This window comes from Emys orbicularis, chromosome 4, assembly GCF_028017835.1.
Source record: "Emys orbicularis isolate rEmyOrb1 chromosome 4, rEmyOrb1.hap1, whole genome shotgun sequence".
Taxonomy (NCBI): Eukaryota; Metazoa; Chordata; order Testudines; family Emydidae; genus Emys; species Emys orbicularis.
The window spans coordinates 124,438,989-124,466,695 of record NC_088686.1 but is presented as its reverse complement, the minus strand read 5'-3'; the positions used below and the strand labels follow the sequence as shown (position 1 = coordinate 124,466,695).

Genomic DNA, 27,707 nt, shown 5'->3' with positions numbered 1-27,707 from the left:
ACACTGAGGTTCTCAGCTAGTCCCTTGTTTCCAGGAGATGGAGCTTGAAATAAAACATCAGTTACCACGGGACTTGCAATAAAATCCTGAGAGCTTGCAACACTGAAAAGGGAGCATAACAGGAGGATTCAATGGGCGGGGGGGTCTTAGGGCTGAAGGGTTCAATGGTTTTGTTTCCCTTTCACCCTGAGCTTTGCACTTTTCACCTGGCCCCTCCCCAGCAGCAGGCAGCTCCCCAGGTGCTGCCTCTCTGCTCATCTGATTCACACCCTGCCCCCCTCCCCTTCCCCTAGAAAGCCCCAGACCTATCTCTACTTATGAGAAGTGACCCCTGGGCAGGGCTTCTTCCTTAGCACCTTCAGCCATGGGGCTGGGCTGTAGGTATTTTGTAGGCTTAGTGCTGCTCTGGTCTGTGGGGACAGTCCTTGGGCAGGGGGACTTCCGTAGGGTCAGTTTCTCTGTCTTGCAACAGGGGTATGAGTGTGGAGACTATGGGATGCAGCTGCTGGTTTTTCCCAGACAGGGCCATACTGTCCGCTTCAAAGTTGTGGGTAAGTGGCTGCTTCTTAAGAAAGCTAAGAAGCCTCCTGGTTGCTTGTCCTCTTAGACATGCAGGAGGGTTTTATGGGTCTTCTGTGGAAACCTTTTACTTATACAATATGTAATGAGACCACCTTTTCTTTTCCTGAAGTTCCTACTCTAGTGCTTCTTAGTGGCCTGGCTGTTACCCTCAAATCTTGAGTAGCCTGATCTCCTGAAGTAAGAGTCTGTGGCTTCTGTCCCCTGGAGAAAAGACTGGAGTTACCTAGCTGGATTCAACTGTTAGGGCTACATCTTTCCTCACAACAGCCTGCTGACTTTACCCTCTGCTATTTTTTGGGTCACAGAGGGAACCATGCTGGGGGGAAAATGTAGAGGGACATAACAAAATGTGGCTAGGTATACCAAGCTCTGGTGTACCTCAGCCCTCTGAGTTGCAGACACCTGAATCCTGTGCCTTCTGTGGGCTATCACCTCACTGTTGTCATGCAAAAGTGTGGGATGGCCTGGCCTGGCCACTATCCGCACTCCTGGCTGTAGGTCAGGCTTGGTAAATGAGGGCTGTCCTGTACCTTTTGAGCTGCTTACCACCATGCTAAAGCTCCACTAAACTGAAGGATGGGACAAAAAACAGTCTGTTCCAAACTTGGCTACTTGGCAAAGCTTCATCATGGGCTTTAACTCTTCCTTACCCGTGACATGTATCTCCACAGATGAGTTTGGGACACCCTTCGAAGTTACCAACTGCTCCATTTGTCTCCATTGGGTCACATCTGGCGAGCAAGGAGTAGTGATCTTCTCGGCTGGCTACAATGGCTGCCACGTTCAGAAGAAGGTGAGGGGGCTTCGCACATGTACCTGAGCAACTACAGAAGCTGTAGCTGGGTCCATACCTGCTGCCCCAGCAGCCTGTGCAGATTGGGGGGGAGGCGGGAGGTGCTTGGCACCTACAGACAGTCAGTATTGTGGCATAACAGACTAACTGGCATCTCTTCATTGCAGGATGGCCTTAACCATCTACAGGTCCGAGTGGAGGAACTATTGAGCACCGGGGCCATCGCTGCCACCCGTGACGTGACCATGACATGCCCCAAGCCCCCTGAACATGACCTAACCCCAGAGGAGACCATGCGCCCGGTGCCCCAGCCGCAGCCGGGCCTGGTGCGCCCGGTGCCCCAGCCGCAGCCGGGCCTGGTGCGCCCGGTGCCCCAGCCGCAGCCGGGCCTGGTGCGCCCGGTGCCCCAGCCGCAGCCGGGCCTGGTGCGCCCGGTGCCCCAGCCGCAGCCGGGCCTGGTGCGCCCGGTGCCCCAGCCGCAGCCGGGCCTGGTGCGCCCGGTGCCCCAGCCGCAGCCGGGCCTGGTGCGCCCGGTGCCCCAGCCGCAGCCGGGCCTGGTGCGCCCGGTGCCCCAGCCGCAGCCGGGCCTGGTGCGCCCGGTGCCCCAGCCGCAGCCGGGCCTGGTGCGCCCGGTGCCCCAGCCGCAGCCGGGCCTGGTGCGCCCGGTGCCCCAGCCGCAGCCGGGCCTGGTGCGCCCGGTGCCCCAGCCGCAGCCGGGCCTGGTGCGCCCGGTGCCCCAGCCGCAGCCGGGCCTGGTGCGCCCGGTGCCCCAGCCGCAGCCGGGCCTGGTGCGCCCGGTGCCCCAGCCGCAGCCGGGCCTGGTGCGCCCGGTGCCCCAGCCGCAGCCGGGCCTGGTGCGCCCGGTGCCCCAGCCGCAGCCGGGCCTGGTGCGCCCGGTGCCCCACATCTATCCTCCACCAAGGAACATGGGTATGTCATCTTGTGTGGTGGCCTTAACTGGAACTGTTCCTTGTCTCCTCCTCACAGCTGCTATGTTAGAATTGAGAGTGGTCATATCTCAGGGGAAAGAGGGTTGAGTGGTGTGGCTCATTTCTCCCACAACAGTAGAAAAGGAACTTGAGATCACACAGGAAATTCTGTCACTGGTGCCTGCTTGATGACTGGCCACATCTTGTACCTGTGAGACCTGGTGTGGGGCTCTGTGTACATAGTGGTTTGAGGCAACCTGTGGTGTGAGGATACTGGAATGACTGGGGATCTGGAATAAAAGCCTATTTGAAGGGGTGGGGGGAGTATCTGGTGACTTGGCAGCTGGAGTAATGGAGCACACAAATGGCTACGTTTTTAGGGAGGGCCGACTGCAATCCCTTCAGAGGATCTCCAGCTCTCCTTAATCTACACCCTGCTGTTCTAGGTGCCCATCTCACACAGGAGCAGTGCCGAGTGGTGACTGGGAAGATCCCCTGCCGAGATGCCCTAGGCCGAGCTGCTTGCTCCCAGGCTGGCTGCTGTTATGATGAGACTGACCCTACTACCCCATGCTACTATGGCAACACAGGTAGGAGACCTGGTCTTGTGTTGGCTCATGGAGCCCTTTGCTATCTCTGTCCTGGGAAGCCTGGCCATATGCTCTCAGTTGAGATTGGTCACCACCTATTAATGTGGTGAACTAGGCTGGGATTCAGCTGCTGCTCTAGGACTGCTGTCTCAAGTGGAAACTACTGCCATGTACCCCTTACTCAGGGCGGCAGTGAGCGCCAGTCACATGCAGACTGAGTTACTTCCCAGAGCATGGTTTTGCTGATCTGTCGTGAGTAAAGCAAGACTAACACCACCAAATGTGTGGCAAAAGAGAGCAGCAAGGGAGCACAGTCTGGCATCCACGGAGGGAGGGAGGGAGGTGTGTGTGAGTGACTCTTCTAGCTCCATGGGGTTGCATTGTGGGTTAGTATGGCCTGGAACCTGTTTCCAGAGCGCTGCTGGTACTTGACAGATACAAGCTGCTGCCCTACAAGGAATATGAAATACTGATGTCTCAACAACAATCGCTATATAAACAAGGGTGGGATCCAGGACTCCTGACACATCGTGTTCCAAATCTATTACTCTGTCCTCTGTACTTAATCTGCTCCCTTGTGTTGCAGTCACTGTTCAGTGCCTCGTGGATGGTCACTTTGTTCTGGTGGTCTCCAGGGACATGTCTGATCACCCTATCATCCTGGACAGTGTCCGGCTAGCCTATGCCCAAACAGGGTGTGATCCCATCAGAATGACAGAGGCTTTTGTGATCTTCCGCCGCTTCCCCGTCATGCAGTGCGGCACCACAGTCCAGGTGAGGACACTCCCTGTGGAAGCCAGGGAGAGTGCTCTGCTCAGGATCTTGGGGGACTAACCCATCCTATGTCTCAACTCTGCCAGGTGATTGGGGACAAACTGATCTATGAGAACCAGCTGATCTCTAGCATTGATGTCCAGACTGGGCCAGATGGCTCCATCACCCGGGACAGCACCTTCATTGTCTGGGGATTGGTCCTGCTTTGAGCAGGGGGTTGGACTAGATGACGTCCTGAGGTCCCTTCCAACCCTAATAATAATAGTCTATGATTCTAAGTTGGCCTGCTCCATGCTTGAAGGGCTGGTGTTGGAGAAGTAACTCCAACCTTCCCGTATCCCAAGGGGATGGGAATAGGCTGCTTCACTGACTAGTGAGATACTGTGATCCCTCCGTTTCCCCACTTCAACAGCCTCTCCTGTCCAGAAGGTTTCCCAAGCATCTTGCAGACTAAGCTCACTTCAGAAAAGGGTCAGCCACCTTCTGAAGTGCAGTGCACCATCTACCTAACAGCATATAGAAACAACTGCTGTAATGGGCTCATCTAGGGAGGCAGACCAAAAGTACCCTCTGTTCATGGCACTTTGTATGCCATGAATGAGATTTGACTACAAGTGAGCAGGTGCTTCTCTCCCATCTGAGAAGGCCCCCATGTGGCCATGCTCAGGCACTCCTGCTTGGTCCCCGAGTTGTAGGGAAGAACATCTGAGTTGCTGGAAGGGTTGATGCACTGGCATCCTTGGATGCCTCCCATCCAAGTACTGATAGGGCCTGACCCTGCTTGTCTGAAGTGCTAATAAGGTGACTGCCAGAAGCAGTATTCGCTCAATCTGAATTCATTGAGCATCAGCCCGACCCCCCCCCCCCCCACACACACACACATCTCCTCCCTCTGCTCTCTCCTGTGCAGCTTCCATGCTCGCTGCATCTACAATGCCAGTGACTTCCTGCCAGTCCAGGTGGAGGTCTTCTTGCCCCCCACACCTGCTCCAGTCACCCAGGCAGGACCCCTCCAGCTTGAGCTGCGCATTGCCACAGGTAGGCAGCCCCTTTGACTCCAGCACAGAAATCCCATCTCCTGAAGGGATATAGGCATCTCAGCTCTGCTCTCCTCCTGCCCTCTCCCCACACAGACTTAAGCTACAGATCCTATCTCACGGAGAGAGACTACCCTGTGGTGAAGGTACTCAGGGACCCTATCTACATGGAGGTTCGCATCCTGCAGCGAACAGACCCTAACCTGGTTCTGTCTCTCCACCACTGCTGGGCTACCCCAAGCGCAAACCCCCTGGAGCAGCCACAGTGGCCCATCCTCGTGGACGGGTGAGTGAGGTGCAGGCATCCATATTAGTGGAGGAAAGAATAGTGCTTGGTCAAAATTGAACAGTGTCCCTTTGCTCTCAGGTGCCCATTCTTGGGAGACAACTACAGAACCCAGCTTGTGCCCATAGGCTCTGAGCTGCCCTTCCCAACTCACCACCAGTGCTTTGTCCTCTCCACCTTTGCCTTTGTGGACTCAGCCTCCCAGATAGCACTTGATGGAGAGGTAAGGATGACCTGAATCTACTCAGGGGTGGGAAGGGTCCTTTCCTGGTCAGGCAGGGACCTCCATCCTCTATGCTCCTCTTGTAAAGAGCAATGTCCCCACCATTTGTGATGCTTGCCTCCTAGATGAGGCCATGGCCAAGTGGGAGGGTGTAGCTTTAAAAACCTCTTCTCCTCCTCCTCCCCCCCCCCCCCCCCCAGCATCAAGCTGGAGCAATTGGTTCCCTTGATCTCACTGGCCTATGATGCTCCTAATTTAACACCTCGCTTGAGTCTGGCACTTAGTGCCATTACCCCCAAAATGGGCACAGCATCATGATAGCTGCTTTAGGAACACAGTCCCTTGAACTACATGTGATCCAGGTTGTATATGAACAGTGACCAGCTGGGAGTCTCCGCATCTCAGATGTTTAATGTCCTAGCTCCAGCTGGCTAGTGGATAATGCTCCCCAGGATCGTGTTACCAGCATCAGGTGTCAACAGCCTCCATGGCATTGCTATACCTCAAGATGCATGTCTGGGTGCCACTGGGGGGGGGGGTGTACACACACATACAATCAATCCTGGAGGGGGCCATTTAGGTACCTGGGGTAGAAATCTGTCTGAGGATTGGTCCTGCTTCGAGCAGGGGTTTGGACTAGATGACCTACTGAGGTCCCTTCCAACCCTGAAATTCTATAACCTGGGTTCTCATGGGGCTTAGTCCAACAGCACCTCCTTGTCATGTAATGCACTGGGGCTGGTACTGCCCTCTGCTGGATGGAATCTGTTCTGGTAAGCATCTTTCCAATGACCAGAGTCCAGCAAAGAAGATAAGCCCTACTGCAGCTAAATGTGTCCTCCATTTAGGCCATGTGATAGCAGCTACTTGTTCTGGAGCTGAAGGGCCCAAATTCCCTCCCTTGGTGCTGCCTATGTGTAGGGAAGCTTGTCACAATAGAGTTGCTACCTGCTGGGTCGGAGCTACTCTAACTCAATTTCCATTTGTGTGGATTTCAGGTGTACCTCTTCTGTAGTGCCTCTGCCTGCCGTCCCTCCCAGCTGGAGCTCTGCAGGACCATGTGCCCATCAAGGGCTGCTATAAGTAAGTCTCTGAGGCCTTGCCACTGGTACACAGTGGAAGCTAAACATCCATGTGGGTTTGAGAGCACCCAGCCCCACTGCTTCAAACAAATATTTGAGGATATCCTGGGGCATAACAGCTAGAACTCTGTTCCATTATATAGTCACTGCAATGTGAACTCAGCTGGATCCCCTACATGTGACCCGCCAAACTAGCTAGGTGCATTGTGAATTTGGAGGCAAGTACCTGGGCTAGATGGTACTATGGTCTACTCTGTAACTGCACCCTTGCTATGTAGGCACTGAAATGGGCCACTGGGATCCCCAGAACAGATTTCTAATATAGGCTACTCCTGCTAAAATTGCCTCTTCCCACCTGATCCAAACCCCCAATGACCAACTCCGGAGGACATACTGAGCAGAAGTCACTTATCTGGGCAGATGGGTCTACATTGGCCTCTGCCTCATCAAATACTGCACTCTCCACCTAACCTTAGACAGCACTGGAGAGCTCTCTGAAGACCACTCCTTAACTCTCCCCTTTCCATCTTCCAGGAGGCCGCCGGTTTCTGCATATTGGAAATGGGACAAGAGAGCTCCAGGACCTAGTGAGTTCTCGCAGACCTGTGATCTTCCAAGCGAGTCCTGGGCCACGCAGAGAGCAAGTCTGAGAACACAGGTGAGTTGTCCTGCCATTATGGTTAACTGGTCTCTTGTGTAGTAGCCTGAGACCTGCAAGTCAATGTTGCCTCTAATGTGGGTACTACTCCATGTGCTAAATGTTCCTGGGACCACACATGGATGAGCAAGAAGTGATCATCTTAATATATAAGCTTATGTTGATTTGCCATAGTATGACTCCCAGGAGTAGAAGAACACTTCCTCCTGCTGTGGTGAGGGACAACCAACCCATCATTCAAAGCAAGGCAGACCCCAGTGGGGCATAGAATCATAGAATATCAGGGTTGGAAGGGACCTCAGGAGGTCATCTAGTCCAACCCCCTGCTCAAAGCAGGACCAATCTCCAACTAAATCATCCCAGCCAGGGCTTTGTCAAGCCTGACCTTAAAAACCTCTAAGGAAGGAGATTCCACCACCTCCCTAGGTAACCCATTCCAGTGCTTCACCACCCTCCTAGTGAGTGGTTCCCCCCCCCCCCTAATATCCAACCTAAACCTCCCCCACTGAAACTTGAGACCATTACTCCTTGAATAACCCCTTGATGGTGACTTGCAAGCCAGGGAGACTGTGCCTACAATCAGGGCCGGCGCAACCCATTAGGCGACCTAGGTGGTCGCTTAGGGCGCTACAATTTGGTGGGGTGGCGACCATGGCGGTATTTCGGCAGCAGGACCTTCCGCTGCCTCTGTGGGGGGCCGCATTTCAGGGCAGGACCTTCTGCAGCCTAGGGCGGTAGAAAAGCTGGTGGCGCTCCTGCCTACAATGCACTGGGCTGGTATCAGCACTGACCTCCGCTGGATGGAATTTATCCCCAGGAACTTTCTTTATTGACTGACTGGAGCCTGCAAAGAATAGACGTCTCCCCTGCTAGGAAGAGATGGATGGTGACTTAATGCAGATGCTTGCCTGGTACACTGAGTTGATCAGGTGTAACCTCAAATGGATGTAGTGAAGGCCAACCCACTATTAATGGGTAGTAACAGCATCACTGGGGAAAGGGTGCCTAGTCTTATCTGCATTTGCACATGCACACACCAGTATTGCCTTAACACCCTCTTTTCCTCCTCCCACAGATCCTGTCTCCAGACTGGACCTGACTCCTGTGCTTCTGACTGTACTCTCTCTCTGGTGGCTCTGGCCTCCCTCATTGTTGTGACCCTGTTCTGCAGGAGAAAGGGCTGGATGACAAGATCCCAAAGACTCCATAGTGGCTCACTGTCAAACAAGGGTGGAAAATAAAAACTGCTGAACTGCACTAGTGGCTTGTGGTGCACTTTGTCTGGAGGGAGGCTGGAGCCAGCAGCTGCTTTGTGGACTCTGCCTCCCAGGTGGTGCTTGATGGACTGGTAAGGGAGGAGCTAGAAATCTAACTAGGGGAGTCATTCCTACCATGCTCCAGGCTGGGACTGATTCCTCCTGAGCAGCCCTGGCTCTAGGCACTATCTACTCTGCTGGAACTTGTTTGTGGGGTGGCAGAGGGTAGGTGTTGGGATGGAACAACTTCCTCCTCGATCAGGGGGAGTCCTGAGGTCTCCCTGCAGGTGGGGAAGGTAAACTAGCTACCTGAGTCAATATGTTTCTTCCCCCACACACCCCTGCTGCATGATCTAGTGTGGCACCTGGCTGTTGGATGCCCAGCAGATGGCTAACCTGAGTAAGAGTCTCCTTGTGCCCTCTCAGTGCAGCATGGCTCCTCTTTTGTCACCACTCAGGCTGGTTCCTCTGAACAGAAACATTCTGGGTAACACTCTCTCTGGCCTCTATTGGAGTAGATCTGGTGTCCACTAGCATACTTGTTCCATCCTATAGCGTCTGGAGGTCCATGGGAAGGATCTCCTAAACCCTGATAACCACAGTAATGGAAACTCCTCAGGCTCAGTGCTAGGGGTCTGTCTAACCTAGGACTGTTATCTGCAGGGTAAACTCTCCTTATCTCCTTCCCCAACCATGCTACACAGGAGGCTTCCCTTAGAAAGTAGGACCTCACAGCAGCTGGCTCAGTGCATTGGGCAGCTCTAACTAGCTCCTAACTTGTGGGTTTCGGGTGTACATTTTCTGTAGTGCATCTGCCTGTCACCCCTCTCAGTTGGAAGCCTGCAGGACCATTTGTCCACCAGGGGCTGCTACAAGTAAGTCTGATCTATTTTATCTGTAGAGCAGGCAGGATGTGAGGCACTATTTTACTAGCACCAGATCATTCAATCTCTGTGGACCTAAATACTAGAAGAGGGCACATTCTACATACCACATGAAGATCTCCTAACACAAGCATAGCCTTTCTTCTCCTCAGCAGAAGACCTGCATGTCAGCCATTTCTGTATAACCTTCAAAATACAGTGCACCTGGCTACATGCATTGTAGGCTACCTTGCCTGTGTCAAAGGCATCTGGTAAGTCACCACTGGAGCCAGGCTGCCATCCAAATACAACAATAGCCTTGCATGACAACTCTTCCAAGATAGCACAATGCCTGGATCTGAAAAGGGGTCAAGCATACTGGTGCTCTTCTCTCCTCCATACATCCAGGGTCACTCACATGAATCCATGGGTCCTCTGTTTCCACTCCTTACTGGGACAGCAGTTGGCATTCTGTGACTGGGCCCTAAGGGGGGTTCTGCCCCATCTGCTGGGTGCTCTTTTCCCATTTCTCTGGAAGCCCTGGTGAGCAATGCGAGGCCCTCTCCAACACTCTCTCGAAGTCACTGGTTCCTCAGGAGCCAAAGTGGAACAGAACCCTTGGACTTGGTGAGTGCTTGTGGGTGGGTGAAGTTATCTCAGCAACTGGCCGGGCAAGATGGCAAAGACAAAGGTGAGTTAACACCAGTTAATGGTGTCCTGCTGGCATGGTAACCCTGAGTAACTGAGGGAGCCTGAAAGTTGGTGGCACTAGGCCAGACAGCTTCTTGGAGGGTGGCTAATCTCAGGTGCATTATAGCTTCTGAGCTCCAAGTTGCTGTACCCAGGAGTGGGTGGTTAGGATGAAGTTCATTATTCCAAGGGGTATCTAACTTGCTTTTTGACAGGGGTGGAGAGAATTGGGACGAAGGGACTCATACCGTGTCCCTGTAAAGCTGAGACACAATCCTAACTCTCCCAACTAGGATCTCAAATGGGAGTAATGACTTCCCATTATATGGCAGGGGACACCAGGGATCCTTCTACCCCCTGCAAGTCTATGCCTCAGTCTCACTCTCCTCTTCTCTCTCCCCCTTTTCCCCCCTCTCCTCCCCACCTCTTCCCCCCCCCCCCCCCCTAAGATCCTGGCTCCAGAGAGGACCTGAACCCTATGCTTCTGCACACTGTGTTCCTGGCACTTCTCACTTATCATTGTGGCCTTAGTTACTGTTACTGTGAGTTTGACCTGGAAGAGATGGAGTCAACTGAGAAGGCTCTGAAACTTTTTTTTTTTTTGTAGTGGAGTTGTGAAATAAGACAAAACATGTTGCATCTCGCTTGTTGGGGTATGTTGTAGGTGGGAGTGCGCCCTACAGTGCTCTGACCTAGCAAAGGTCATGGTGGGTAGTCTGCAGCATTGCTCATTTTCCTGGGTGTCACAACTTCCTATGGTCGTGCTAAGGTAGCTAGCAATACTGTTCATGCCAAGGCTAGGTCGCAAATGTGGGGAGGAAACTGGAGATGGTAGGAAGAGCCACTTTCCGTTCCCAGCTCCAATGAGGAACTTCAGAACAGCCTTTCTCCAGGACAAGAGATGTTTGGGGGGGAGATTTTGGACCCCATCCCCCCCAGTCTCCTTATTCTCCATGGTCTGCCTCAAATGAACTCTAACTCTGCTTTCCAACTCAAGGGGCTTAGAAGGAACTAATGGCTGATGCTACAGCATTCTTCTGTCTTCATCTCAAGACTAGATGAACTTTTCTGGAGGTTAGACTTTAGTGAAGCAAGTTATTGGGCTCCATACAGATAAATACTTGCAGGCTATTTTTGTGGATTGGATGCAGATAAAAATTTTGTATGCACACAGGGCTTTACAGCTAGAGGTAACTAGGTGACATTTAATGGCCTGTGATACACAGGAGGTCAGACTAGCTGATCCAAGGGTCCCTTCTGGCCTTCAAATCTATGTATGCTAGAACTACTAGAGCTGTGCAATGATGGTTTTATAGAGGATAGTGAGTGCAATCCCATAGCAGAAACTGCTAGTCAAGGTTGTAGGGAAACAAACATCAAAAAACTTCCTGAAGAAATGGTGAGAGGGCTCAATCTTCCACTCACTCTACACACAACCGTACTGCTAATTCAACTCTTCCACCAGGCTACCATAGAGGCTGGTAAAACATTAGCCACTAACGGTTCCCTGGTGCTAACAGTTAGCTCTGATGTAGCAACACTGCCCTCTACAGTTGGGGCACCATATCTGAAAACAGCCACCTCAGTGCAAGTATCACAGGGATCTATGGTTAATCAATAAACAGGTCAGATGCCATCATCTGTCCAAGAAAGAAGTCTGTGAGAAATGCTCTTAACATGGGGTCAGCCTTGTTCTACCAACCTTCCTGCAGACCTATTGTGAAAGGTGAACGGACGGTGTGCCTGTAAACAACTATACCTGGCTTTGCACTTGAGGATAACTAGTGTTCATGTGAGCAGGGCAGGGTTTATGATGTCCTCCTAAACAAAGGAACAGAGCAAAGGGCAGGAGGCAGTTCCAGTGGATGTGTGAGGTAGGGTGTTGTCACAGAACAACGGGGCTGGGGTTTTGAAACACAACCTGCCAATTCTGGAGGCTTTAAAAAAAAAAAATGCATGAAGAGCTTTCCTGGCAAAGTTAGAGAGATGGAGTCCTGTGGTTAAGAGTCAGGCCTGGTCTACACTACGAGTTTAGGTCAAATTTAGCCGTGTTAAATTGAATTAAGCCTGGACACGTCCACACGACGAAGCCCTTTTTTTCGACTTAAAGGCCCTTTAAACCGGTTTCTTTACTCCACCTCCAATGAGGGGATTAGCGCTGAAATCGGCCTTTCCGGGTCGGATTTGGGGTAGTGTGGACGGAATTCGATGGTATTGGTCTCCGGGAGCTATCCCAGAGTGCTTCATTGTGACCGCTCTGGACAGCACTCTCAACTCAGATGCACTGACCAGGTAGACAGGAAAAGCCCTGTGAACTTTTGAATTTCATTTCCTGTTTGCCCAGCATGGAGAGCACAGGTGACCACGCAGAGCTCATCAGCACAGGTAACCATGATGGAGTCCCAGGATCGCAAAAGAGCTCCATCATGGACCGAACGGGAGGTATGGGATCTGCTCACCATATGGGGAGACGAATCAGTGCTAGCTGAACTCCGTAGCAGTAAACGAAATGGCAAATTAGAAAAAGTCTCAAAGGCCATGAAGGACAGAGGCCATAACAGGGACGCACAGTAGTGCCGCGTGAAAATTAAGGAGCTATGGCAAGCCTACCACAAAGCCAGAGAGGCAAACGGAAGGTCCGGGGCAGAGCCGCAGACATGCCGCTTCTACGCGGAGCTGCATGCTATGCTAGGGGGTGCAGCCACCACTACCCCAACCCTGTGCTTTGACTCCATCAATGGAGAATCACGCAACAGGGAAGCGGGTTCGGGGTACGAGGAAGATGATGATAGCTCACAGCAAGGAAGCGGAGAAACCGGTTTCCCCAACAGCCAGGATATGTTTATCACCCTGGACCTGGAACCAGTAACCCCCGAACTCACCCAAGGCATGCTCCCAGACCCTGAGGGTGCACAAGGGACCTCTGGTGAGTGTACCTTTGTAAATATTACACGTGATTTAAAAGCAAGCGTGTTTAATGATTAATTTGCCCTAGCAATCGCAGCCAGTACAGCTACTGGAAAAGTCTGTTAACGTGTATGGGGATGGAGCGGAAATCCTCCAGGGACATCTCCAGAAAGCTCTCCTTGATGTACTCCCAAAGCCTTTGCAAAAGGTTTCTGGGGAGGGCTGCCTTATCCCGTCCGCCATGGTAGGACACTTTACCATGCCAGGCCAGTAGCACGTAGTCTGGAATCATTGCATAACAAAGCATGGCAGCGTATGGTCCCGGTGTTTGCTGGCATGCAGACAACATCCATTCCTTATCTCTCTTTGTTATCCTCAGGAGAGTGATATCATTCACGGTCACCTGGTTGAAATGGGGTGATTTTATTAAGGGGATATTCAGAGGTGCCCGTTCCTGCTCGGCTGAACAGAAATATTCCCCGCTGTTAGCCACGCGGTGAGGGGGAGGGGTGAAGTGATCATCCCAGAGAATTGGGGGGCGGGGGGTTAGTTGGGTTTGTACTGCATGTTAACCTGGAAACCGCAGCCCCTCCTTTTACATTGTAAACCCATTTTAAATGGCCAACCCAACGGGTGCTTGGTATGGGAAATGAGGGCGCTGCTGATTGAAACCATTCCCACATGTTATGAAGGTTAAAAAAGCCAAAAGACTGTGGCTTACCATGGCTGCCTGCAAGCCGAATTCTGTTGCCTGGCACTGCGTGAGTGATCTCTCACACCAAACCGGCAGGCCCTCAATATAAGAGGAAAAATGCGACCTTGTAATGAAAGCATGTGTGCTGTGTAATGTGAACAGCAAAATTTAACGTGAAAGAGTGTATCCATTGTTCTCTAAAATGTGTCTTTTTTTTAACCACCTCTCCCTTCTCCTCCACCAGCTGCAAATGTTTCTCCTTTGCAGAGGCTAGTGAAGATTAGAAGGAGAAAACGGCGGACTCAGGCTGATATGTTCTCGGAGCTCCAGATGTCCTCCCATGCTGACAGAGCACAGCAGAATGCGTGGAGGCAGTCAATGTCAGAGTGCAGAAAAGCACAATACGAACGAGAGGAGAGGTGGCGGGCTGAAGAGAGCAAGTGGCAGGCTGAAGAGGATAGGTGGCGTCAGATTGCTGACAGAAGGCAAGAGTCGATGCTCCAGCTGCTGGAGCATCAAACTGATATGCTCCAGCGTATGGTTGAGCTGTAGGAAAGGCAGCAGGAGCAGAGACTGCCGCTACAGCCCCTGTGTAACCAACAGCCCTCCTCCCCAAGTTCCATAGCCTCCTCACCCAGACGCCCAAGAACGCGGTGCGGGGGGCTCCGGCCACCCAGCCACTCCACCCCAGATAATTGCCCAAGCATCAGAAGGCTGGCCTTCAATAAGAGTTAAAGTTTTAAACTGCAGTGTGTTCTTGTCCTTCACTCCTCCCCCACCCCTCCCGGGCTACCTTGGCAGTTATCCCCCTAGATGTGTGATGAATTAATAAAGAATGCATGAATGTGAAGTAACAATGACTTTATTGCCTCTGCAAGTGGTGCTCGAAGGGGGGAGGGGAGGGTGGTTAGCTTACAGGGAAGTAGAGTGAACGGGGGAGAGGGTCATCAAGAAGAAACAAACAGAAGTTTCACACCGTAGCCTGGCCAGTCACAAAACTGGTTTTCAAAGCTTCTCTGATGCGCACCGTGCCCTGCTGTACTCTTCTAACCGCCCTGGTCTCTGGCTGTGCGTAATCAGTGGCCAGGCAATTTGCCTCAACCTCCCACCCCGCCATAAATGTCTCCCCCTTACTCTCACAGATATTATGGAGCGCACAGCAACCAGCAATAACAATTGGAATATTGGTTTCGCTGAGGTCTATCCAAGTCAGTAAACTGCACCAGCGCACTTTTAAACGTCCAAATGCACATTCTACCACCATTCTGCACTTGCTCAGCCTATAGTTGAACAGGTCCTGACTACTGTCCAGGCTGCCTGTGTATGGCTTCATGAGCCATGGCATTAAGGGGTAGGCTGGGTCCCCAAGGATAACTATAGGCATTTCAACATCCCCAACGGTTATTTTCTGACCCGGGAAGAAAGTCCCTTCCTCCAGCTTTTGAAACAGACCAGAGTTCCTGAAGACGCGAGCATCATGTACCTTTCCCAGCCATCCCACCTTGTGATCCACCAGGGCTTGCAGCGCATTGAAAAGTACCCTTTTCAGTTTATGTACCGGTGGCTTGGTGCTCCGGTGACAAGATAGGGATATGGGTTCCGTCTATCGCCCCACCACAGTTAGGGAATCCCATTGCAGCAAAGCCATCTACTATGACCTGCACATTTCCCAGAGTCACTACCCTTGATATCAGCAGGTCTTTGATTGCGTTGGCTACTTGGATCACAGCAGCCCCCACAGTAGATTTGCCCACTCCAAATTGATTCCCGACTGACCGGTAGCTGTCTGGCGTTGCAAACTTCCACAGGGCTATCGCTACTCGCTTCTCAACTGTGAGGACTGCTCTCATCCTGGTATTCTGGTGCTTCAGGGCAGGGGAAAGCAAGTCACAAAGTTCCATGAAAGTGCCCTTACGCATGCGAAAGTTTCGCAGCCACTGGGAATCGTCCCACACCTACAACATGATGCGGTCCCACCAGTCTGTGCTTGTTTCCCGGGTCCAGAATCGGTGTTCCACGGCATGAACCTGCCCCAGTAACACCAGGATTTGCACATTGCTGGGGCCCGTACTTTGGGAGAGGTCTATGTCCATGTCAATTTCTTCATCACTCTTGTCGCCGCGCTGCAATCGCCTCCTTGCCTGTTTTTGCTTTGCATTTTCTGGCTCTGCATACACTCCAGGACAATGCGCGTGGTGTTCATAGTGCTCATAATTGCTGCGGTGATCTGAGCGGGCTCCATGATCCCAGTGCTATGGCGTCTGGTCTGAAAAAAGGCGCGAAACTATTGTCTGACGGAGGGAGGGAGGGGCGAGTGACGACATGGCTTACAGGGAATTAAAATCAACAAAGGTGGCTGTGCATCAGGGAGAAACACAAACAACTGTCACACCGAATGGCCCCCCCAAAGATTGAACTCAAAACCCTGGGTTTAGCAGGCCGTTGATTTCATGGAGGGAGGGGGAAGCAAATGAATACAGAACATCTATCTTTTACATCTTAGGCTGGCAGCAGACGGTGCAGCATGACTGATAGCCATCAGCATCTTCTGGGTGCTTGGCAGAAGATGCTGCATTACGATTGCTAGCCATCATCGTCAAGATGGTGCAATAGAACTGCCGGCAGGACTGAGTCTCCAGGAGACAAAACATGTCTGCCCAAGCGCCTCTGACCGAACTCACTGAGGAGTACGACGACGATGGATACCAGTCGTAATACAGCATCTGCTGCCAAAAGGCAAGGAGCTGCTGCTGTATAGCAATGCAATATCACGTCTGCCGGCACCCAGATGACATATAGTGATGGTGAGCTGAGCGGGCTCTATGCTTGCCGTGGTATGTCGTCTGCACAGATAACCCAGGAAAAAAGGCGCGAAACGATTGTCTGCCGTTGCTCTCACGGGGGGGGGGGGCTGACAACATGTACCCAGAATCCCCCGCGACAGTTTTTGCCTCATCAGGCATTGGGATCTCAACCCAGAATTCCAATGGGCGGCGGAGACTGCGGGAACTGTGGGATAGCTACCCACAGTGCAACGCTCCGGAAGTCGACGCTAGCCTCGGTATTGTGGACGCAGTCCGCTGACTTAATGCACTTAGAGCATTTTATTAACACCCCAATGGAGTGTTGATAAGTATTATGTACATGGTATTAATAAATATAGGGGGTGTTGGGCAGTTAACCAAATGTATTATGCTCTTTCCATGTCAATTCTGTTCACCCTTGTCAAGTATCCCGTAAAACTGTAAAGCTGAAGTCAGCTTTGGCACGCCAAAGTAAGTGTCAAAGACAAAATGCATTAATGTTCTGCCCCAGTACGAGCTGGGGTGATACCGTCCCAGACCAGTAGCTGGAATACTAGTATCTAAAACAAAGATGAGGAAGAAAAGGAACAAGTTAGGAAACTGTTTTTCAGTGATGTGTAAAGAGTTTTGTAACTTGGAAAATACTCTTAGCTGAAATGTGTAAGATGAATTCAACAATGCTGCATGAGATGGCTTCCCAGAAACTGGTAGCCCATTGAACCCTTTCCCTGTACTGTACTGTTATAGACTTTTAGCAATAAACACGAGTGACCTTGGTTATTTGGTCTCTTGAATACATTTCATACAAAACCAAGGTGTGGTCTAGCAGTTGATCATACAACTTATCACCAATCCACATTTTCTGATGGAGCACAAGAGCTCACAGCAGGAAAAGTGATTGCAGGTGGCTGAGGCCCACTTCCCCTGCAGGGTTTTGGAAATTGAGAGCCCTTGACTGGGGCTCAGTATTCAGTGGGAAGTCATGTGCAGAGAATGGTATGTGTGTGATGTGTACACAGCAAGGTGCAGATGAGTTCTGCATCAGTTCAAGCTCTCTCAGGTACTTACAGGTCACTGCTAACTATGAACTGCAGTGACTGAACATGAAGGTCACAGATGCATGAATCACTGAGGCCGGAGCTGTGAGGGTGGGGTACATGTCTTCTGGCCAATCATAAATGGGAGGAGGGGGGGGGGACTAAAGGACCTGGAAAGTCCAACACCTTGTGTATGTAACTTATTCCCACTCAGCACAGCTCTCTGGCCCTCTAGTGGTAACTGGCTACAGGGAGCCTGCTACAGCCATGACTAACAGAGATGACTGCTGGCTGATGCAGATGCTCATGTGTTAAGAGCCAAAGGTTCCCTCACTCAGTCCCTACTGCTGCTATTTCACAGAGGAGCATCACCTTAGGGGTGTCTAGTCAGAGGGCAGCTGGTTCAAAGGACTTTTCATCCCCAAGGCTTTCAGTGTCAGTTTGCTGAGCCCTGCAAAATGGTACTGCTTACAGCTGCTGTGAAGATTAGAATCTTGCCAGCATTTCAGCCCAGGTTGTCTAGCCAGCACCCCAGTTGGCTTCATACCAATGCTGAATAAGATGGAGGGTAGGACTGATTCTTGCCACAGCAGGGTCGAGCCCTAACAGCTGCTTGAGAAGCTGCTGTGATAGCAAGATGGGTGTTTGAACCATGCCTGCAGCTACCATTAGGGGCAAGGATCTCACTGGCTTTCACACAGAGTGGATCTGATCAATGAAATATCTAAGGAAAAGGCAGCTGCTGAAGTGGTACCAATGGCTCCTTTGAGGGGAGAAGCCAGCACACCTGTGGCTAATGAGCTGCTTCCTAAGTGAGTTTTAAAAGAGGGCACCTAGGCTATATAAATGGGGGCAGGCCTGAGGACAGACAATCAGGAAATGGGCAAGAGGTCTCCAGGGAATGCTCACTGCAGACCCTCCTTGGAGAGAGGAAGTGTCAGGAAGCCAATGGAGGGGCTGGGCCTGCTGCCCTTCCTGCACCAGAGAAAGCTGAAGGCAGCAACAGGGTAAGCTGGCTCTCTCAGAGCCAGGTGGGGCTGAAAGCTGGGCACGAGGTGTGAGGAGACACCAGAGCTGTCCTGGAGAGTCTGAGCATGGTGAGATATCAGCACTCTACTTCATGTGTTGCAGATACAATTTGAACTGTGCTGGGGAATTCTGGACTCCTGTGGTAGTTTCTTGCAATAAATTAACCCTGCAAGGGTTATGCACATTTGGAAAGTCTTTAAGGACTATTTCTGGGGAAACTGAGGCAGGTGTACTAGTCCTGGGCTCCAGCAGGGCCATCCTTTGACAAATCCCTTTCAAACCCCACTAAAATGACCCATTTCATCTATAGTGTTCAAACTGCAACAAAACTAAATTCTGTGCATCTGTGAATTTCTGTGGGAGGCCTGATCTGGTGGTTAGACCAAGGGCTAGGGCTTCAGGCCTGCAGCCTGGTATTCCCAGCCCTGCTACGTGACCTCTGCCACATTCACTGCCCTTGCTGTAGAGTGGGATTGTGATACGTTCCGTACCTACTTTGCAGAGGACTGGGGAGGATTCATATTCTTAAAGGGTTTGGAGATCACTAGCTGAGGGGCACGTGAGAAATAGCAAGAGCCTGTTTGTACAAGAAGCTACAGCAAGTCCAATGCTATCCCACAAACTCAAAGGAGGTTAATAATTTCACAACTCATCCAGGTACCAGGACTTTACTCATCAGCTGAGAACTGCAGGGAGATGGGGCCAGGGGATACTGACCCTATGCCGGCTCCCACCTCTCTTCCGGTCATCACTACTCAAATAGCACTGGGAGCACTTAAAAGGGATTCAGATGATGTGGATAGTATCTCTTACCCTTAGATCCCCTTGCCCAAGGTCTAGGGGCTCTTTCCCCTGCATGCGCTACCCCACAGCTCATCAGGGAGGAGGTACACACAACTCCCACACCCCAAGAGGGTTCAACATTCTTTATTTTTTTACTGAAAGTAGATAGCTGCTTACAAAAAAAAATGCACATTTCCCCATCCCCCACTTCTCTCCCATTCCTATGCCATCCCTCTCTTTCCCCCACCCAGCCTCTCATTCACAGCTGTCCGTCAGTGGATGGGTTTGGTTCCATTTCGTTTGTTACAATCACAGAACAGAATCTAAACTGGAAAGAAACACGAAACTGGAAAAACAAAGCCTTTGAGCACAGGGAAGGAAGGGGGTGCGCTAGGTTGGCCTCCCCGATACCTCAAAGTAAAGCAATGATAACCCCACCCACCCATGTTACCTCCCCACAATAACCCCAACACTACAGTGAAGGACACAGCCCATCCTCCCAGATCCTAGGAAAAGAGGCTACAGACTGTAGAACTTCAGGCTCCTGTCCATGCCCGTGGAAGCGATGAATTTAGCATGGTGGCCAAAGGCCACACCCGTAGTCAGGCCACTGTGCTCTGTAGGGAGACATGAGAGATGATTAGGGGCGAGACACCAGATGGTTAATTTGCAATTCATCCTACTAGACCTTCCCCTCCATCCTAGGGCCACCTCACGCAGCGCACTCCATGGGAATGGGGTCTCAGGGACACAGTGAAAGGAGCAGCTTGCTCATCCACTCGCTGAACCCAGCACAGGCACATGACTCTCCCAGCTGAGCACCTCACCTGTGAAGTGGAGGATTTCCGTCCACTGCTTGCAGATGTAGATCTGGACGTCCGTGCCGCCCAGGGCCAAGTATGTACCGCTCTGGTCAAATATGAGGGACTTCACCTACAGAGAAGAGAGAGATCTGAGCCCCAGGCACAACTCTGAGCCAGACCCGGGGGCGCTCTCCCTCCTATACCAGGCTGCCAGGAACTCACTCCCCCACACACATACTAATCAACCCCCTCCCCCAAACACTCACCTACTCCTACCATACAGCTGGCTCCCAGAGGGGCACCTCTCCCCATATACCCACCCTGCGCAGAGGGAGAACCCCCAACACACATGCACACACCCCATACCAGGCACTGGCTCTCTGATGCAGGGAGAAGCCCAGTCAAACTAGGATGCACAAGGACATGGAGGAAAAGCCGCCAGGTCACACCCCTCAGCTGGCTCATATCGGGGAGAGGTTGGGGGAGCAGGGACAGGGCTTGACAGAGCAGGAGGATCGCACACACCTCAAAGTTATTGTCCAGCTGCAGCGTCTTGAAGTTCTTGAGCTTGCGCAGATCCCAGAGTTTGACAGAGGAGTCGTCAGCGGCCGTGGCCAGGTAGTAGCCGTTCTCTGAGAATGCAATGCTGGTGATGGGACCGGAGTGCCCTGGGAAGTTGGCCACATTGGTGCGTTCCTGAGACAGACAGACAGTTAGTTGCCCATGGCTGAAAGGCAGGCACTGAGTCGAGCCAGGGCCAGCTGGGAAAAGATGGGGGCAGCAGGTAGGCTGGATCTTCCCTTCCCATGAAGAGAGCTTGATCCAGGGGACAGGAGCCTTCTCTGCCCGCCCTTGTGCTGTGATAGATTCTCATCCCCCACAACCAGACTCCAGCTACAGAGCGACTCTTTCCCTGGGGAAAGCACCCAGCTAGGACATCTGTGCACACTATCCAACAGGGGCCAGAGTGGAAGACATATGTGATAGCCAAGCTCCACCCACCACCCAAGCTCCGCCTAATCATGGCCTGCTCTCCATAGTAAGGCCATACCTCTCTTTTCCTGCGTGCTTCAACCAGCACTGAACACTGTCAACGCTAATGTACAGCATCGTTACATTGCAGAGCTAACATCACTGAGGTGAATGGAGCACTTCGCCCCCACTGGTTCAGGCTGTCTGCAAACTCAGGCAGCCACTGCTGCATCACTCGCACACCAGTCACGTGGGAAATGGTTGTAACAACAAGGTAAGAGCTAGAGGCAACTTTCTTTTAATGAAAGCAGAGATCCTAGTGTGCCAGGGAGGAGGCCCTAGCTGGCCTGACAGCCCCATGCTCTAGAAAGTATATAGGGACCTGGCCTCGGTCTGAGCACGCTCCTAGCCATGAGGCTGGAGCTGCCAACATGCCAACATCCTCCAGTACCAGGCTCTGCAGCCATCAGGCACACCCAGCCAGCCAGCCCTACCTTCAAGTCCCAGATCTTGATTTGAGAGTCCATAGTCCCCGTCCCAAAAATGAGCCCATCAGGGTGGAACTGAGCACAGGTGAGAGCTGCAGAGACAGAGAGAGACAGAGAAATTCAGGGACACTGCTGGGGGGGGGGAGGGGGGGGACACATCTCAATTGGATAACAAAAAGGACACAGCAGAAAGCAAAGCCCTCTCCCAGCCTTCCCCATCACAGGGTTCTCAAGGACTCGTGTGACACAGAACACAGCCCTTCCTGCAGCCTCTTCCCCAGCAAGAATATGGAAAGATTATCTAGGAGAAAACATTATTCTAATGTTGATGTTGGACTCCACTTAAACTGTACACTAGATTAACATACAGGGAGTGAAAACATGTAATTCAAGGTTAATAGTGACCATGTTCTACGGCAGAGGTCTCAAACACGCGGCTCACGGGGCTATTTCCTATTCCTATTGCACACACCCCCGGCCTACCTTCAGGCCAGGGGTGGGCAAACTACACCCGCGGGATTGCCCCCCTCGAGCCCCACGCCGCTCCCTGAAGCAGCTGGCATCACGTCCCTGCGGCTGGGGGTGGGGGAGAGGAGCAGAAGGCTCCCTGTGTTGCCCTGATTTCCAGGCACCATCCCCCTGCAGCTCCCATTGGCCGGGAACGGGGAACCGTGGCCAATGGAAGCTTCAGGGGAGGTACCTGGAGGAGCAGCAAGCAGCATGCAGAGCTCTGCGTCCCCCCTCCCACAGGGGCTGCAGGGACATGGCCTGCCCAGCCTGCCCTGGCCCCGGTGTGCGCCGCTGCCACCCCGGAGCTTCCTTCGGGGAAGGGGTTGGAAGAGGCGGGGCAGGGGCGGGGCCTCATGGAAGGGGTGGAGTGGGGGCAGGGGCGGGAGCAGCGAGGGGTGTGCGTGTCAGTGATGCGGCCCTCATGGTCATTTGAGTTTGAGACCCCTGTTCTACGGTCTATTTCTATTTCTGAAACGGATGTGCTTAACAAGCTCCTCATCTTACGCTCTAGAAAAATCATCCAGCTAAAATGAAATGGAGCACAATGACCCTGCGAGCCAGGGGTCCCCGATACCCAACCCTTACCGCAGCCAGAGGTCTCATCTGTGACCTTGGTGAGCACCCGGCCCGTCTGGATATCAGAGAAAGCCCAATACTGAAAGAGAGGAACAAGGAGTGAGTGCATCCCACAGCCGCCAGCCCTCCACTGCCTCCTGCCCACACCAGCTCGCTGATCGAGGTGAGCTCCAACAACATGGGGGGGAAGGAGGGGTCAGGGGTGACCTGGGTCTCACCTGGTCATCAGAGGAGCTCAGGAGATAGTCGCCGGTGGCATGCAAACTCAGCCCTGTCACGGCGCTCTCATGGGCCCTGACAACCTGCACGCAAGTGGCGCTTGGGACCGACCAGATCCGGATAGTGGCATCAGGAGAAGCAGAGAACACCAGCTCCTAGGTGTGTGAGGAGAGAACATGCACAGGGGTTAGAGCACCAACATTGGGAGGGGCGAGAAGAGGTTAATACCAAGGCACATTGTAGGAGGGGACCAGACTGCGATATGGGCCTGGAGACCCCCAAAAGGTGGCCCCAGAATCCCTCCCGCAGCATGGCACGGCCAAAGGAGATGGGGAGTTGGCCCTGGCCCTTACCTGGGACGGATGGAACACTACACTGGTGACCTTCTTGGCGTGCCCTTTGAGAGTCGCCAGGATCTGCTCCGAGCTCTTGTCAAAGACAATGACATTTTTATCCGCCCCGCCTGGAACACAAACAGAGAGGGGTGGGGCCCAGAGCTGTGCAGACCCGTCTCCCCTCAACATCCACCACCCTGGAACTAAAGGAGACCCACAATCCCTGGCAACTGGGTGTAGAGAGGTCCTTACTGCCCTCTACCTCATCCCCACCAGCCCGCAGCCGGAAGAGGGGTGTGCCCAGGAAACAGGGAGACTTTTGACCCATATCCCCGCCCTCTCGCAAACATCAGCAGCAGGTTCCAGAGGCCACAATCCCTGCCAGCCCGGTGGAAGAAGCTGGCACCGAGGCAGCTGTCTTACCGGTGAGGATCTTGTTGGTGTCGGAAGGACAGAGGTCCAGAGCGAGGATCCCTGGGATGCTGGCGCTGTGCAAGCCCTGTACAAAGAAAAGGGGGTCAGACGGAACCACTGTCAAGCAGGAAGAGTCCCTCGAGGCAGGGAGAGATCCTAACGAAGAGCTCTGGGTACAGACTCCATAACCGGGACTCTTTGTTCCCACCCAGATCTGCACCGCACCCTGCTATATTCCCCCACCTCCCTCCCTCCCCAGTGCTTGCAAGCCAGCACCTGTTCGGCTCAGATGGGAGAAGCAAGCGGGAGACAGCTCAGGGTCCAGGTGCCAAGAGATACACCAGGGCTAACAGCCCACCTGCTGAGAGGAGACTCCAGAGCCTCAGTGGACCAAGAGGGAGAAGCAGTGACTGTCCCCTAGCAGCACAGCGCCCCCTGCTGCCACAGCAAGGTGGGGACAAAATGTGCCCAGGTTCTGAAAGGCAGCACAGCCCTCTGTAGTTGCATAAGGGACTGGGCCATCTGGGGAAGGCATTCACTGCATTCCGCAAGGTTTGAGACCCCAAAAGTTAACTTTCGACCGTCTGCATCAGAGAACTCACCACATGTGAGGCCACCTGTCGATACTTGCTGAGCTCCTCTGGCTTCACCAGCTCCTCTGGAACCGTCTTGCCTCTCTGCAGAAGGAAGAGCACCCAAAGAGAAATGACCATGCTCCTGGGAGAGCACCCAGCCCCCTGCCTTTCCCCCACCCGGCCAACCCCACCCAGGGAACAGAGAGATCCTCCTCACAGGACAGATTCCCTCAATAGAGACCTCCAAAACCGCTGAGCTCACCTCCCTGCTTCTTTACCCCCGCTCCAATGCAGAGCCCCCTCCCAACTCAGACCCCTCCAGATCCTGCCCCCCACCGCAGGGAAGGAAGGGGATCCAGGGAGCAGGGTCTCACCTTCTTACGCTCCGTGGTCAGCACCGTGGCTTTGTCTTGAAGCTGGAAAACAGAAGAGTGAACTCAGGAATTGTGACGCTAACAGACGGAAGGCTGGCACAGGAGGGCAGCTCTCTGACTGCCTGCATCATGCAGGAACCAGGGCACAACAGATGGGGCAGGGAGATGGAAAAGAAGCGACTGCATGGGAAGCAGGAATGAAAGTCGCTCCTGCAGCAGAGCAAAGGGTGAATCTGGGACGGATGACTCTTTACCTTCTGGATGATCTCGGGGGTCATGCCTGCCAGCTCTCCCAGATCCATCGGCTCGCCAGCACCCTGGATTGGGGAAAGAAGAGGCCCATGAGTCCAGCAGGAGAAGAGAGAGCACAGTCAGGAGACACAAGGAGAGAGCTGTGCAGGAGGGACTCACCGTGATGTTGGGCTGGGAAGACGGCACAGCCTGGGGGACTATAAGGCCAGCCTGGGGTTTCAGAGTCGCCAACGCTGCGGAGACACAAACAGCGGCTCAATGGGTTAAAATGGGAGCCAACTGCAGGCTCACAGGAGTGCCACAGAGGTTCTGTTACAGCTACCTTTTCCCATCAGTACTGACCCCTGCCTGCTCCAGAGGCGCAAGCTCCTCCCCCTGCCTGCTCCTAGGGCATTAGAGTCAGAATCCCTCCCCGGACTGATTCTCCCCTTGGTGCTGCAGCCTTGCCCTCAGTCAGACCCCCTTCCCCCACCGATTTACCTTCTCTGGCAGCGGTGACCTCTTTGGTGAGACGGGCGATGACGCGGCAGGCAGCATCATGCTGGTACAGTGCATGCGACAGCTCCTGGCGGGTGGTCTGCAGCTGCTGGCGGAGCGTGAAGCTGTGCAGCATGACGGCGTCCTATGGAAGGACTCGCAATGTGAGGGAGCCAGCCAGGGCTCAATGCTCTGCCCACCCCAGCTCAGCAAGCTCCGCCCACCTGGGTAAGTAGAGTGGATGGCTCCACCCAACCTCAGCAAGCAAAGAGGGTGGGTCCTCCCATCCAATCGGAGCAGAATCCTGTTCTTTCTGCTGCCCCAGCACTCCTCTCATCATCTGTCCACTTCAATGGCCTCCAACACTATCCCCATGACAGCACTTACCCACTCATCCTGAAGGGCTTTCAGAATGGCCGGGATGCTGGTGGCCGAGGGTGGCTTGGGCCGGATTGGGTGGGCAACTGTGAATGAGACACACAGGGGTGTGTTAGCCTCAACAGCAAGGATTAATCCCTTTCCCCATCTCCTGCATCTCTACTTTTTCTCCATCCCCAACGCCCACCCTCAAACACACCCGCTCATCCACCCCTTTATCCAGATCCATTTGCACCCTCACTTCATCCTCTACTGTATGCCTACATCAGCTGCTGGTGGAAGAATCTCATTAGAAAATGCGGCTGTTAACGTATCTCTGCAGTCACCATACTGGGTCACAGCATCTAAGTTGGTGTCTGACCTACTACCGCACCAGATCAGGCTAGTGGCCCAGCTAGCTCAGTAGCCTACCTAGGATAGTGGCCAGTATCATGTACAGCAGAGACCCCCAAACTCCAGTGATGCAACTCTTGTGACAGTGTGAACTGTCAATGGGAGGGAAAGGAATAGAAATCCCTAAGCAGCTGACTCCATTTAACCAGTCCTCTCAGAGGCTGTTGGGAGAGGGAGGACTCTGGGCCTATACAAGCCAAACCCAGCTCATTCCAACAGGGGAGAGAAGGAAGAGGCAGCATTCAAAAAAACTGAATGCATGTCAAGAGAAAAAACATCTCCAGAAAGGAGCCAGAGGAGAGCCAAACTCCTTGGGAAAAAGGTACAGAGTTTGGTGAAAGTGGGCCTGCCTCCCCAGGAAACTTTGGACTTGCCTGAGAAGAGGACTATGGGGAAATCCTAAAAATTTTGGGTGTAGGTGACGATAAAATGAATACTGATTCACCCATTTTATAAGAGCTCCTACATTCTCTTGGTGTCCTTCCTTCCCCAACCCTTTCTGTGATGGTCAGACCAACCTGGCCCACCAGGCAATTGCTTGGTGAACTGTGGGAGCTCAGGCCATCAGGGTAGTAGTGATGGTCTGCCCAACTCCCTGGAGCTGGTGAGAATCCACCAGGTCACACCTCTAGCTCCGCTCCCCTCTGCTTGATACCTTTGATGTCGATCAGTTGCTCTTCAGACAGCGGCTGGTTGTTCACTGGGTCAGTCCCATTCTCCGCGATGTACTTTTCAATCAGTCTTCGCTCATAGACGTGGTTTGAGACCGGAGACACGCAGGGGTGCTCTGGCACCTCATTTGAGACTGCAAAGAGACAGAGACTGCAGGGGTGACAGATGGACAAACAGAGCCTAAATCCCCACCAGTACCCCATGCTTACCAGAGGACAGAGAAGCCCCAAGACAAAGGTAACAAGACACAGATCAATCTTTCCTACAGCCTCAACATGGGTAGCATTGTCTCCACGTTTACCCTATTCTTTTTCTATGTATGCTAATGTTTTTCCTGATATTTTAGCTCCACTGATTCTCCCCACCCTTATTTATTTAGTGGCACAGTGGCCAAAGGGTTACCGTGCTCCACCACAATCCTGAAGGTTGTGGGTTGGAGTCACACTGGATCTAACTCTGGAAGGCCACCTTCAATTCACCCAGCTGCAAAATGGGTACCTGATCCCTTGGGCAGCCAAAGGTGGGTGACGCCAGCCCCATCGCTGTGTTGGCTATGAAACTTCCTTGCCCTAACACCTCAGCCCGGGGATCTGTTTGTCTGTCCTTGAGCCTTCCCAACCCAGACACTGCTCCTTTCTCAGGAACCACACGACGCCGGCAGGGGAGCGCTGGGGCGAAGCGGCCATGCAGACGGAGGGATGCAAATGCAGACTCGGGGCCTTGCAGGGGGAGGGGGCGGGGTTACTGGCCGTGCAGAGGAGCCGGGTTCGAGGCCCCCCGAGCGGGCGGCACGTTGGGGGGGGGGCTGTTTTTTAGAGTCTCCTCGTTGGGCTCCTTGCGCTGGGGAGACACCAGGGCCCGCGTGGTGGGAGGTGTCAGCTCCACGGGGCCGGCTCGGGAAGGGCCCCCCCTCCACAAGCTCCCAGTCCGTCACTCACTCGAGCATATGAGGGACATGGCGATGTCTCCCCTACGGGTCCCGGTTCTGCTTCCGGGTCACGGGTTCTGGTTCCGGGGGAGAGGGCAGGGTGTCCCCTCTCCGTGTCCCAACCGAGGCCGGTCCCGTTCCGCGTCCACTCGCTCACGCGGGGCCCCAGCGCGCGCGGGAGACTCCGGAGTCCCGCCCTCGCCGGAAACGGAACTTTACTCTTCCCGGCATGCCCCGGGCCGGCTCGCCGCATAGATCGGGAACTTCCGGCTACCGCTTGGGCGTTTCCGGAGGGGGAGCACTGCTTGGCTGGAACGGCCGCTC

The 27,707-nt window shown here is 53.3% G+C and overlaps 2 protein-coding genes across 3 annotated transcripts; one reads left to right on the top strand and one right to left on the bottom strand.

Moving 5' to 3' along the window:
* Positions 1 to 364: 364 nt before the first annotated feature.
* Positions 365 to 8,164, top strand: ZP1 (zona pellucida glycoprotein 1). Its single transcript, XM_065403367.1, has 13 exons — positions 365 to 551; positions 1,254 to 1,375; positions 1,543 to 1,701; positions 2,155 to 2,305; positions 2,751 to 2,894; positions 3,481 to 3,668; positions 3,755 to 3,854; positions 4,581 to 4,706; positions 4,802 to 4,991; positions 5,073 to 5,214; positions 6,213 to 6,297; positions 6,831 to 6,883; positions 8,126 to 8,164. Exons 1-13 carry the CDS (start codon positions 365 to 367, stop codon positions 8,162 to 8,164), a joined length of 1,686 nt encoding a protein of 561 aa, XP_065259439.1.
* Positions 8,165 to 19,145: 10,981 nt separating this feature from the next.
* PRPF19 (pre-mRNA processing factor 19) lies at positions 19,146 to 27,568 on the bottom strand. Of its 2 annotated transcripts, none has more exons than XM_065402737.1 (16): positions 27,394 to 27,568; positions 26,439 to 26,605; positions 25,400 to 25,476; positions 25,016 to 25,157; positions 24,695 to 24,768; positions 24,538 to 24,600; positions 24,284 to 24,325; positions 23,937 to 24,011; positions 23,344 to 23,419; positions 22,939 to 23,048; positions 22,585 to 22,740; positions 22,376 to 22,445; positions 21,287 to 21,372; positions 20,346 to 20,516; positions 19,845 to 19,950; positions 19,146 to 19,634 (listed from the first exon to the last, which is right to left on the bottom strand). In XM_065402737.1, the coding sequence occupies exons 1-16, from the start codon at positions 27,399 to 27,401 to the stop codon at positions 19,537 to 19,539; spliced, it is 1,521 nt and encodes a 506-aa protein (XP_065258809.1). In that variant the 5' UTR covers positions 27,402 to 27,568; the 3' UTR covers positions 19,146 to 19,536. The 2 variants fall into 2 exon arrangements, with proteins under 2 accessions (XP_065258809.1, XP_065258811.1); XM_065402739.1 differs by having other exon boundaries at positions 26,439 to 26,588.
* Between the last annotated feature and the right edge of the window lie 139 nt (positions 27,569 to 27,707).